Source organism: Nematolebias whitei, chromosome 1, assembly GCF_014905685.2.
Source record: "Nematolebias whitei isolate Nwh7 chromosome 1, NemWhi1, whole genome shotgun sequence".
NCBI lineage: Eukaryota > Metazoa > Chordata > Actinopteri > Cyprinodontiformes > Rivulidae > Nematolebias > Nematolebias whitei.
The window spans coordinates 35864647-35878982 of NC_056498.1; the positions used below are offsets into that span (position 1 = coordinate 35864647).

General features: G+C 39.4%; 1 protein-coding gene across 5 annotated transcripts in view; it reads right to left on the reverse strand.

The window, feature by feature from the left end:
* mark2b (MAP/microtubule affinity-regulating kinase 2b) overlaps positions 1-14336 on the reverse strand; it is a 50242-nt gene that overhangs the window by 12518 nt on the left and 23388 nt on the right. For all 5 annotated transcript variants that reach the window (XM_037676679.1, XM_037676663.1, XM_037676694.1 and 2 more), the window contains exons 14-16: positions 13458-13552; positions 8045-8185; positions 581-847 (exon numbers count right to left, since the gene is read on the reverse strand). In XM_037676679.1, the coding sequence (XP_037532607.1) occupies positions 581-847; positions 8045-8185; positions 13458-13552 (503 nt within the window). The remainder of the gene's footprint in view (positions 1-580; positions 848-8044; positions 8186-13457; positions 13553-14336) is intronic.

Genomic DNA, 14336 nt, shown 5'->3' on the forward strand with positions numbered 1-14336 from the left:
GCTTTCAGCTACAGTTCTGCTGCTTTCAGCTACAGTTCTGCTGCTTTCAGCTACAGGCCTGCTGCTTTCAGCTACAGAACTGCTGCTTTCAGCTACAGTTCTGCTGCTTTCAGGTCTGGAGTTTTCAGCCACTGGCCTACAGCTTTCAGCTACAGTTCTGCTACTTTTAGCTACAAGACTGCAACTTTCAGCCGCAGGCCTGCTGCTTTCAGCTACAGTTTGTCTGCTTTTAGCTACAGTTCTGCTGCTTTTAGTTTTTTTTAGCTAGTGTTCTGCTCATTTTACTCTGTTACGTTCCTTTTAGCTTCTGTTCAACTTGTTTTAACTTCATTTCAGTTTCTTCGGCAGATTTCTGCGGTCATTCAACACTCAGCTTTCACTGTATTTTCACAGAAGACAACTTTAGTTATTTCTGTTTACTAACTTTACTACACTTTCCTCTTTTGCCTCACTTCCTCTTCTGTTCTTCCCGTTTTGACACTTTCTTCCTCCGTTTTCAAACACATCAAAAACACGAAGAACCTGAACCCTTTACGCTCTTCCATGTGCCACTATTAATTTTTTTACGCCAACTACTCACTTGCGAACAAACTTGGATGTGAACTTGCTGAAAATCCCTGTGGCCCCGTGTGTCCTCCGGGCCTGGCTGTTGCCGTGCGACAGTGATGGGGAGGCGGGGCTTCCGGAGTAGGTGGAGCCCTGCTGGTCCCGGGCGCCCCGCTGCTGTCCCGCGTGGAAAGTGCTGCGGATCCCCACCCCTCTGGGGAAGTTGGTTCGGTCTGAGACAGTGGCGCTGCTGATGTTGTGGGCTGACGGGGAGGCGCCGGGCGCCCGCTGCGACGCGCCACTGCAGGACGAGAAGAAAGAAAGGAGGAGGTGAAGAGAGCAACAAAAACGAAGGCGAGGAAACTGAGGAGTAGGAGGCGATAAAAAAATAAAATCAACGCAAAGACACGTTGAAAATCACTTTATCTTGTGTCAGTTTCAACTGCCAACAAAAATGTGAACTATTAGGACTTTGCCTGTTTGTGTGTGTGTGTTAGCACAATATCCCCTGAGCCATTGAACAGATTTGAATGACACTGTCAGATAGTCTACAACTATTTAACTTTTGGAGTCAACCGGATTTAAAATGGCTGCACACCTAAGCGACATTAGCCATCACAACCACGACTCGAACTCAGTCTGTTTTACAGATGTTGACCTAAAACCTGGTATGGTAGTAGCTGAGGCTGATCCCCAACATATATTCTGATGGCTAACTGATTGCTTAATATTTTTAACATTTTGCCATCTCTAGATGAATCTTTGTTGAATATTTCATGAACCACAGAACAAATTTTATTGAAACTTTCAGAAAATAATGAAAAGACAGTCCTCAACTAAGTACCGTATTTTCCACCGTACAGGTTGCACCGCCCTATAAGTCGCATCAGTCCAAATATTTCTAATAAAGTGGAAAAATCCATAAATACGTCACTTCGCCATATAAGTTGCATCTATCATGCGTCACTGCTGACAACCTGGAGATGTGGGCCGGTGTGCCAAAAATCGATTGGCTGCCAAATGGTGGCCGCAGGAGCATGCACGGGAGGACTAACAATAATTTAACAAGATAACTACCTAAAAACAATTATTTGTTTGCTTGACGTTACAACAAAGGTGTATGTCAGTTGACCTTTTACTTAATAAATGCACTTCAATGATCAAATTAGCTGCATTTCGCAGAGGCGCCACAGCGAAATGAAGCTGATTTGACGGTTGCTCCAGGTGAGCTGGATGAAGGTGGCAGTATATGGCAAGCCGACTGTGTCATTAATATCCACTTTTACCTATTACATGACACACCGGCATGCCATACTGATCGAGTGCCATGTAGCAGCTGAAAGTGGTAGTGTTCAATATTTTCAGTCAGAATGAATGAAAACGGTAATTTCTTAAGCAAAAGTAAGTTTATAAATATGGAAAAAAAAATCCATAATAAGTTGCTTCAGCGTATAAGTCTCAGGGCATGCAAATTATGCAAAAAAACGTGACTTATAGGCCAAAAAATACGGTAGGTTTTGAAGATGACTGCCAGAGCTAAATGAACTTAACCAAAACAAAATGACAAGTGAAGTGAATTCCACAGATAAAGGGCTCAAATCTGATGTGGTAGTAGCTGAGAGTCATTTACAACACATACCACAAGTGTGACGTTGTGGATTATCGCTAAGATTTTGCATAATGTAAGTTGGACTAATAAAAAAAAAATCATCTAATATTCTGACGAGAGGTGGCGGGTGATATGCATTCCTTCAAGGAAAGCTAGACTTTTGATTTACTTCATTTATGAAGTCAAACATAAATGAAGTAAAACATCTGCTTGTCCTGATGTTTCAGCCATCACTGGAGTCGACAGATCAGAAACATCTGTTCTTCCTCTTTGTTTCGCCTTGAAGCGCCTTCGATAAATTCACACTGGAAGTTGTCGTGATGCTGTAAGATTTTGTTTTTCACACTGAAATGTGGCACAAACTCACCTGCAGCAGACGGCAAGTGAAAAATTAGCAAGAAACATGAAAAAAATAAAAAAATAGACTGAACACAGAAAAATTAATTTCTGTGGAGGCTGCAGCAGGACCACAATAAAGGGTTGTAGGTGTTAATACAAACAGGAGCTTCAATAGGATGAAATCTTTAAATTCATGACTTTGGTCGCATTAAAATTTTTGTCTGAAACATATTTTTTTTAGATTCTTTATGTTGTAGCTGATAAAATGCGGTAAATATTTGAGTATCTGCGCCACTGTGACTGAGCTCGCAGCTCTTTCTGCCTAAAACAGAAGCATCCTTCCAAAGGAAAGATTACATAATGAACTGGAGGATTAAAAAAAAGAGAGACGAGTGTGAGGTGACGACGTGTAATGAACAGCCGGAGTCCATCGACAGACACGAGCAAAAAGGAAATGGTCAGATCAGACAGATTAGTGGGAGCTGTAACATTTGCCAACGTGAAGCATCTAATGTCACAACTGTGATGCTTGGTCATCTTCTACAGACGGGATGAATATGTGGTGGAAATGAACTTCAAGATGAACACTAGAAAGTTCCTGGAGAAACTGCTAAGTGGCGGCCATTTTAAATTTTGATTTGACAGTTTTAGGTGTTGGGGTTCACTCTCAGCTACCACCATACCAAATATCAGCTTAAAACAGCAAATTATCAACGAGTTAGTCATTTTTTTCTTTTAAGCTATGGTGGCCATTTTGGATTTTTGATTTGGATTCAGTATGTGATGGGGAAGGTTCTCAGCTATAACCTCACCAAAGTCCAGCTCCAAATGTGTAAAAATAGCTGAATTAAAGACATTTAAATTGAGCTTTGGTGGCCATCTTGAATTTTTTAAAATCCATTACTTATTGGGCATTGACACCAAATTTCAGCTTAATCTCTCTAGAAAGGGCTGATTTACTGTATTTTTCCTTTTTAGCTCAGACAGCCATCTTGAATATTTGATTTTGGTTTTAGTCTATGAAAAATTACCAATAAAAACTAATAAAAATAAAAAAAAACTACTAATAAAATATATGCATCTGTTTGCAAATTACGTTGCCATGGTAACTCGAAATGCTAGTAAAAGTAATAGCACACATCATGGCGCTAAGCCGGTCGTTTTGACTTAACATTTGTGGGGGGGACACAATGCGGTTTGGGCTGCATTAAAGTTGACGTAAGAGTAAGATATAAATTTAAGAAACCCTTGTCAGGTGGATAATAATTATACTAGGCTCTCCTAATAATAAATTTCCTAAAAGGAGTTTTAAAGTAAAAAAAACAACACTTGAAATCATTTATTTGTGACGTTGGGGAGCTCTCCTCGGGGGATTTACGACAGACACAGATGCTTTCAAACCCTGCAGAGTGAGGTGGTTCAGTTCCTCTGAAGAGGCTCGCAGGTCGAGGTTTGAACGACTTCAAAGAATTTGGGTGACAAATCGCCTCTCAAAATAAACACAGATGCTCTGTGCGTTTCAAACCCGTCTGGAGAGCATCAGTTATATTTTGACTCCTGCACATGAAATCTGCTAACAGAAAACGTAGCACCACACACGGGACGAACAATCTCTGGAAAAACTGCGTGAGTGTACTTCAGCAGATTAAATCAGAAATGTGCAGCCAAAGCGACCAAAACGTGGGCGGAGGTGAACAACAAAATAATGCACACAGTCAAGAATGCAATGTTGCATAATGTACAAATTATTATACACCAGAACAAAAAAAAAATCTGTCTGCTGCAAACATGGCCGCCCGGCTCGATAGTTGAAAACAACCGAAAAGTTTCTCAAAACATCAACTCACTAACCAGTCTCTCCCGGTGACAAACCTACAACGGAGTATTAGGGCCACGCTAAAAAAAGTCATAATATTACGAGAATAAAGTCACAATATAACCAGAATAAACTCGTAATACGTCCTGGGTCAGCTCGCACCTGCTGTGGACAGCCTCCAATGTGAGGCAATGTGTTTATGAAGTAGTCCACGATCACCTTTAGGTCACCGTTTGTGAAATATGGCTCCATCCACATTATGTCACGACTAATTAAGTCACGACTAAAAATCTGTCAATGCAGCAATTAATTGTAATGCCATACGGCTTCAGTTTATCATAAGAATCCATATGCCACAGTGCGTTGGGCCCCCTGCTGTTATACTGCCAACGTCAACATTCATCATTTTACTGCAGTTGTGAGACTGCTTGTTGTCAGAGTTCTGGTAATATTTTGACTTTATTCTGGAAATATTATGAGTTTATTCTCATAATATTATGATTTTATTCTCATAATATTATGACTTTATTCTCGTATTGTTTCTATTTTATTCTCATAATACTACGACTTTATTCTCGTATTATTTTGACTTTATGCTCATATTTCTATATTATTTTTGTGACTTTATTCTTGCAATACTACAACTTTATTGCCCTACAAATTTATTCTTGTAACACTATGACTTTATTCTTGTACTATTTTGACATTTTTCTCATACGACTTTATTCTCGCAATACTACGACTGTCATACAAATTTATTCTTGTAATATTTCTAAATTTTTCTCGTATGACTTTATTCTCATAATACTACGACTTTATTCTCGTAATACTATGACTTTATTCTCGTAATATTATGGCTTTATTGTCGTACAAATTTATTCTTGTAATACTATGACTTTATTCTTGTAATATTTCAAAATTTTTCTCGTACAACTTTATTCTCATATTACTACGACTTTATCCTTATGAATTACAACTTTATTCTCATAATACTACGACTTTATTCTCGTAATATTATGGCTTTATTGTTGTACAAATGTATTCTTGTAATACTATGACTTTGACTTTATTCTTGACATATTTTGACATTTTCCTCGAACGACTTAATTCTCATATTACTATGACTGTATTCTAGTTCGTAATGTAATTTTTTTTTCTTAGCAAGGCCCTAATACTCCGTCATACAAACCTCCTCTAGGGCTTGGATATTTTTAAACAGCCAATTAAGAAATAAACTCGGTCATTTTAAACCATTTTAAATTCGTTTACCACCTTAACTGCTATTAATGTATGAAGTGACTTTACAGTCTTATAAGCAGCTGTTAAAATAGTTCCGCTTTAAAACATATTTCCACAAATTTTATAAAACGAAAAACGCCAAAGAGACATTTGTTTTAATTTGAATAAAAAAAAAAAATCAGGGCTTTTTTTCCCCCTCCGTAATGTTTGTGGAGTTTTGCCTCAGATTATAAAAACCTGCTCTGAATCAACCTTTTGTAGTGAAGAAACCATTGATGACACTTCTCTTTAGCACGTCAGCCTGTAACCAAACAGATTTTCATTTGACCAGGAAGTAAGTGTATAAAGAAAAATACTGCCCGTCATAGTCCGAAGTGTCGGACTGTTCAGTTTAGGTCCAGCAGGTAAAATGCAACATGGCGCTCTGTGTCAACCTTTCCACGGGCTTTTAACTCATCACCATCTACTTCCTGACTGTTGCTAAGTAACCACAGGGTCTGAGAGCGCCAGTTTTAGAAATGTTGCTCACGATGGTTGGATGGTGAGGAAAATGTGGCTACAGAACTGTGCAAAAGTCTCAGATCGACTTGTTTTCTAAAATAATTTGCTTCCAAGCGGTAAACTTTCTCGCAATCTCTAAAACAGTGAACTTAATCAAAAATTATTCATGACTTTTGGAGGTCTTTTAAAAGTTTACTCTTGAATTTTGTCTAATTTTTAATTGTTATTGTGCACTGCTAAAGGCGGTATGCGTTTTTTTTTTTGTCTGTATTCGCAAAATATCTTGTGATTGACTGAATGGATTTTAATTAAACTTTTATAGAAATTATCACTGAGCTCGCATCTAACTGATCCCATGAGCATTCAACCTAATCCAAGATGGCTGCCACAGCTGAACGACCTCAGCTGCAACTCAGTGACCTTTAGAGACACTGAACTAACATTTAGAGTGGCAGTAGCTGAGTCATTCACACCTTCTGGGAACTAACAGATTGTGCAAGATCTGTTTTTAAAATGTTGCCATTAACAATTTGAGTCAACTTGTCTGTGTTAGCAAAATATCTCATGAAACTATGAATTGACTTTAATGCAAATTTCAGAAATTAATCAGTGGGTGTACGTTGACCTTATTAAAGATGGCCACCACTGCCAAAAGGCCTTAGAATGCACAAAAATGGCTACAGATCAGTCAGTTTTATAAATAGTGATGGTAGTAGCTGAGAGACATTCAAAACACATAATCCAAGCTCCAGCAGATCATCCAATATAACGCAATACCGAATGACACTGAGCATACCGTTATACAGGTGTGCAGTGGAGAGCATCCTGTGCTCCACTGTACAACTGGAGAGAGACAAGCTCTGCAGAGAGTGGTGAAGGCTGCACAGAAGTCTGTCGGAGTCGGTCTCCCCACCATCACAGACATCTACACCTCCAGACGCAGGAAGAGGGCTACCTGCATCACGAAGGACCCCACTCACCCAGCACACACACTTTTTACCCCACTCCCTTTAGGCAGGAGGTTGCGGAGCATTAAGTGTAGAACCACTAGACTGAGGAACAGCTTCTACCCTGAAGCTGTTAACTCATAAATCCCTAACCAGAAAAAAAAAAAAATCACTGTAATTCCACTTTAATTGGTGATATGCAACTTTATATGTGCTGCTGATTATCCATGCTGCTGATTTCTTACCCGTAAGCTGCTATATTCATACCTATCTGCTCACAACAGACTCATGTTCAGGTTGCTGTCTAATACACATTATTATATCATTACTGTTTAGCATATATCTTAGATCCTTGTATACAGTTTATTTTTATAAAAAATACTTTATATTTTTTGCTATTTTTGGATGTAACTGGGACCTTGCATACACAATTTCATTCCACCTCATGTGATGCGAATGACAATAAAGAACCTTGAACCTTATTTTCAAGGTTGCACCAAACAATTCTCATACAAATCTTAAGTCTAAAAGTCTGTCATGAAAGGTGACGGGTGATATGAATTCCTTCAAAGACTACAGTTCCACATCGACACAAACAGACTACTCATTACAAAGTGCATGATCCATATTTATTTGTCCGGTTTACGGGTCAATGCATTTATAGTTGCTGAAATATTATGAGGATGAACTCCCCAAAACTGCTCATTTTCGCTTTTTGAACAACTCTGCGGAGGCTTTTGGAGGCAGAGCGGCTTGTGTTAAATGAATCATCTCTTTGGGGAGAAAAATGCACCTCTTTGATCGACTGTCCCGTTAGTGGGAAAATAAAATATTGGCAGCAGGTGGCATCAATATGCCAGAGTTCATCCCGATGTGCATCAATGTAATCAAACTAGGAAAACAGAGAACTGATTTCAGAGCCAACATTTTATCCTGTTTTTGAATTTTTATCCAGGAATGATGATGATCTGATGATTCGAGCTGAAAAAGTTTAAGTTGTGTGTGTGTGTGTGTGTGTTTGAGAGAAACACAAAGACTGACACTTGCCTGGGCCGTGGTGCGTGCAGGTCAGAGGGGCATGGATGATTGGAGGAGGACAGGGACTTGTGGTGGCGGGGACGAGAGGAGGAGGAGGAGAGGACGGCAGCAGCTGAGGCAGTGGAGGCTCGGGAGCCCGGAGTGTTTAGGCTGGGAGGGGGGAGGGAAAGGAGGGAGGCAGAGGAGGAACGCCCAGCCCGACGCATCCGTCCAAACACATTCGCCAGGATCCGGCATTCACATGAAGACGAACACAGCGGGCGAGGGCGGGGGGAGGGGGGGTTGTGTGAGGGTGGGCGAGGTGGAGTATGGTTAGAGGCAGCACTCATCAAAACACAGTAGGGGTGGGGGAGGGAGGGGAAGACAGCAGAGACACGAGAACAGGAAATGCAGCAGTTGGTCTTCTTTTATCTTTGTGGTTCCTCTAAAATAAAAACCGAACCACAATCTGGGGGAGGCCGGTTTTGTGTTTTCATCTTTTATTCTACTGATCAGAAACACACACAGAAAACAACACACAACAACTAACACACACTCCTCTGGCTGAGACAAACTCACAAGAGAGGAAGACGCGACGTAAAGACGGATGACAGAACATGCAAAGAAAGGAAACCAAGAGAATTTAAAATAATCTTTTAGAAAAACAATCTCTCGAGACAGTTCTCTTGTCGTGCTAATCTTATTTATCCATTTTTTAAATTTAATAAGCACAGTGGCATTTTTTTAAATCATCAAATTCCCATAAATTGTCCCAACGTAACCTTAAAGCTCAAATATCCACAAGCTAAAACAGCCCAAATGTTAAGAGGGATAGTTCAGCTCTTGTGGAGTTTCTGTTGAAAGGTAAGTAATAAATATCTTACCAGTTGTAGATTAGGTCTGTCACGATAACAAATTTTGCTGGGCGATAAATTGTCTCAGAAATTATTGCGATAAATTATAATATTGTTTGAAATTTAACAATAATTGTCAAATTTTAGAAGAAATGCATATTTGTTTGGAGTGTAATACATTTTTTGACCACCTGGTGGCAGTATAAAACTGTTTGAACCAAAGGATGGATAGTTGAGCGGCGTGTCTCTTTAAGACAAATGGGAGGGAGGGCCCTTGATGTGACACGAGCTGGCATGGTGACATGGCGGACACTCAGCAATTTGAGCTCTTTAGCATAGCATTTGTTACACAAAGCTTTTAATAATAAAAAAAAAAAAGTAACCAAGTTCTCAGTTTCTTTTTGCAGAGAAATACAACTTCTTATACGAAGGCACGAGTTTCAACCGTGAATTTTGGAGCTTCGACAAGACGAAGGTTTATTCCCCGAGCTCGGCCTGTTAGCTTAGCTCGTAGCTTAGCTTCTCAGCTTAGCTGCTTTTAACGATCCCCAAAAAATTTTAACGGTTAAAACAGATTCTAAAGAGGAAAAAGAAAGGGAGGGCTCAGTGAAGAGCACCGGAGTTGAGCAAAATGAGGTAGATGATTTTCATTCATCATGCGATTAATTGGTTTATTGTTTATTGCGACAGGCTTAACGATGTATACGGCAAAGCAACTTATTTAGGTTTTTTCCCACTTTATTAGACATTTTTTGGACTGATGCGACTTATATGGCGGTACGACTCGTATGGTAGAAAATACAGTAGATTTTAAACCGTAAAACAAACGTACTTAACGACAATAACTGCTGGATGTCCGGCGCATGAGCTCTTGGCTTTCAGTCACTGTGGCCCCCTGAGCAATTTAGTCGAATCGTCCCGACTGTACATTCTGCATACGTGTTTATTCTGGCTGTGTTTAGACCAGAGGTGTCCAAACATTTTCATATGTGGCCAAAACTATCCAGATGAAACAACTCGCGGGCCACAAAAATGTGAATTTAACTCTCAACGTGAGCAATATTTTGGAGAAAGGGCAAAAGTTTATTAATTTTTAGTGGAGAGGTTTTTTTTTTTTTAATTGTTGTAGATTCTAAACAAGCCTTATAAATACTAAGATTATATTTTTTATTAAAACGGATTTGATTTGTCGGGTCTGTTTGTTGTTTTCTTCTGTTTGGAAAGTTCAGTTTAGTTTGTTCTCAGCAGCAAAAGCGTAATGTGAGTAAGAGTCCTTTTAAAAGGGGGTCGATCAGCCTTTTGGTCCCTGGACGGCCCAAAAGGCTGATCGAAGTGCTGATAAATCGTCGCACTGTCAGTTGCTACAACCGATTCATAGAAGGTTCGATAAAGTTGTTCAACTCTTATGTAGAGGACACCACGTTATATTTATTTTAAAATGACCAGTTTCCCTCTTGATTATTTTATCAACTGCAATATTTGGACAAGTTTTATGAATCTTAATCCAAAAGTCTCCTTTCTGGTAGGAATCGGTAAAGGTTTGTGGTGCTTTGTACCATGAAGTAAAAACAAAACGATTATAAACAAAGGTTTGTATTTTGTTTAATATTGCTCATTTTGAGGATATTGTTTTTCATTTGTTTTGCTGTTAAACCTAAACATTATATATAAAAAAGGATTACCAACTAATTTGCAGAAAGTCTGCATCAGCCTCTTAAGCCTGCTGGCCAAAATGATACCATTCTTAAACTGCAGTTGCGGACCGCACAAAATCACTACAAGGGCCACAAATGGACCTCGGGCCGCACTTTGGACACCCGTGGGTCAAACAACGAGCTTTACAGATCTGACCTGTGTTGTTACTCTTGCCGTGCTCTTCCTCTTCTATGCTTCCTATTTTTACCCCCCACAATCGAAATCTTTTAGTTCGTTTTATTTCTACTTTTCTAAACCACTTCCTGTAATCCATCTCGTAACCAGAGACAGCGGCGAGTGGTACCAGAGGGAGGACAGAGAGAACTGGCAACGAGAGTTGAACCAGTGAATGCTTCTTACACAGATTACAAACAAACACGGAGTTTCTTTCTGACAAGAACTAGAAATGTCCGATGACAGAATCATCTGTGAAATGTACATTTACAGGTTTTACATGCGTGTGCGTGTACGTGTACAGCCTCATTATTTACGTTTTTGTACGTAAGCTGATTAAAAAAGGAGGCATAAAGACCATTCAGTGGCAGTAAGGGTCAATATTCCAACAAAAGACTAATCTCCTTAGAGAAGGAGAGAAAAGGAAAACAGAAATAAGAAAAAGATTAATATAAAGACAAGAAAGAGAGTTAAAAAAAGGAAAAATCGTGTGACTTTGGGTCCAGAGGGATAAAAGCTCAGACTCAGATAAAAGAAGACCAAATTAAGAACATAAAGAAAAAAGAAAATAGAGGGTGGGTGGGGTACAACAAGTAAAACAGTCCAAACTTCAAAGCATTAACAATGATTTAAAAAAAAAAGCAACTTTTAAATACAAAGCAGATGATAACCACGTTAGCAGACTATCAAAGCTAACAGACCCACAGAACCTAAAACAAAAGCCATGATGTCTCAGATGACCTCTTCGTAAACAGGAAGTGAAAAATAAACAGGTTAAATTTGTTAAAACGACCAAATATTCAACTAAAAAGCAGATTAAAATGACTTTTTTTGCGCTCTATAAGTAAAGCACTTTGCTGGTGCCGAAGGAGGTCGTTTGAGACTGACGAGTAATGAAGCAGTATGAACAATGAACACTGCTGGGGCGATGGTTTAACGTTTAATACTTGTGAAGAAGCACACAAAGCGAATGGCTGGTTAAGCATGAGTGTTGTATGTGTGGAGACGCAGGAGTTGTGTAATCCCATAACTCTCGGACCAGTTCACGCCAATAATTTCAAAATAAAAAAATATTGGAAAATATATTTTGGTTTTGCTTTTATAGTTCAGAAGTTTGAAGGTGTGGTTTTGAGCGATAAACATCTTACCTGTTGTAGATAGCTCTTTGAACGCCTCAGTTGGCAGAAATAAAGTTTAATTTTGGACTGGATGTGGAACGACAACAGCTGACAAAAGTGCACTGATGTCCTAAATGACTCCAATCTTAAAAACTTTCACAACAGTTCATGATATTTTAGAAAACCTTACAATTGCATAATTTTTGCATTATACAGGTAATTACCATAATTTTTGGACTATAAGCTGCTACTTAATTCACACGCTTTGAATACTGCCGCTTATACAATGCTGTGGCTAATTTATGGCAAAACATTTTTTTGACAGACTAATGAGCTTCATGTGGCCCAAACATTTAGCCTCGTCACAACCAGGCACTCACATAGCTGCTCAGTACACGTCTCTCTTGGAGTGGGGGATGGATCCTTGTGACTTAATGAGACTAACCTGTATAAATAAAGGTTAAAAAAACAAATAAAAATCTGACCAGGTCACAGCGGACCAATGAAACTTGGTTTCCAAACCTCCACTGGTATGTCATCAGGTCCTACTGCCTTCCCCTTCTTCATTCTTTTCAGAGCTTTCTGAACTTCGCCCTCACTAATCTTTTCCACTTCCTGGTCCACAGTTTCTATGACCTCTACTCTTCTTTCAGTTTCATTCTCTTCATTCATTAGCTCCTCAAAGTACTCCTTCCACCTTCCTGTCACACTTTCCTCACTTGTTAAAACATTACAATTCCTATCTTTAAAAAGCTCAACCTGCTGCACATCCTTTCCAGGCTGATCCCTCTGTTTCGCCAATCGGCACAAGTCCTTCTCACCCTCTTTAGTGTCCAGCCTCCCATACAACTCATCATACGCCTTCTGCTTTGCCACCTCCCTCCCTATTCTGTTTATATTTTGGTTCATGTTTGAATAAGCAAGTAAAAGTGTTTATGTCTCTTTACATTTTTTGTAGGAATAATGTTAAAAATGGCATTTTAAATTGTAACGGTCAGAATTAAATGATTTCTCCAAACTGAGGTCATTCAAAGAGTTTTCAAAAACAGGTAAGACATTAACTGTTCATGTTTCCTCAGAACCCCACATTAAAAGATCTGAAGCGTCACATTGAAGTGATTCCAGTGCAGACAAACCATATATTTCTCTGAACTGGAGGTTTAAAATGGCTGAGGAAGAGAGGAGAGGTGGAGGTAAACACTAGATTTAGGAAATGAGAATATCCCAATCCAGAAAAAGAAAAAAAGGCAGCCTGTTTCTTTTTTTAAAACTCCGTCCAGGGATTGTTTCCCTCAAACTCCCTGCTCCGACTGGCGGGCCTCCGTGTGACCATCGTGGATCTGTAATCTGTAATCTACCGGAGGTTTGGCCTGATTTTCATGTCGTGGAGGGCTTACCCCTCCCTGAGCCAGCTGGCAGCGCCCTGGAGAGCAGCAGCCAAACTGTGGGGATCAGCAACTGACAGCGCTGCGGGGCCGCTTCATTCACAAACCATCAGGCGCGTGTTCTCGTTCTGCTGCACGACTGAGAGGAGGAGCTGTGTGCAGGTGTGTTAACCCCGGTCTTTAAAACAACACCTGATATCTGTATGTGTTTATGTACCTGTCCTTGCCGTTCTGAATGCCCTGGCCGAGCGTGGCTCTCTCAGCCAGCGGAGAGTTCCGACTGCGGCTGGTACCGGTGGACAGGATGCTATTCTGAAAAGGCAGAAAGACGCAAAATATGAAGCGTTAGAAAACGGCTCACACTGAGCTTCAGAGACTAAACAAAACATGTGAATGCAATTCAAGGCGGTGAGGGATTCCTGGAATAGTTTTGTGCAAACTTACCGATCTGAAAGGATTAATTACACAACACGAATTTAATCAAGACTTAATTAAATTAAACCTGAAGGGGATTTCTTTTTTAGGTACTTTTCTGAAAGTAGCCCATTTTATCATTAGAAATTTGCTCAACTTGTCATTTTGAAGACTCCACACTCCCACACACACACTTTTTATGTTTCCACAAAAGCCCACAAATAAATTAAGAAACCTGCATGAGCTCTAACACAATCTCAGATTGAGAGAAAGTAAAGAAGCTGAAATATTTATGAAACATAATTGACCAAAACAAACAAAACAACATATGAACCACAGATGTACAAATGGTGATGATGTTGAGACAATGTGGATGTTTTTTAGTTTTTGCTACTTTCTTGACCTCCAATTACTTCTGCATATGTTGTGCTGACTTGTGATTTTTTTTACTTGTACTTTAAAAAAAATTGCATTTAATTTACAAACATTTTCCCTGTAGAAATACATTAAGATCCTTTCCACTTCTTAAAAATCAGTTAGTTCCTATTCTGCTGTTTTTAGCTCATATTCTGCTACTTTAAGCTCACATTTTGCTACTTTTAGCTAGTCTTTTGCTGTTTTGCCTTGGCTAGAGTTTTTGCTACTCATAGTTTCTAGCTACTGTTTTACTACTATAAATATT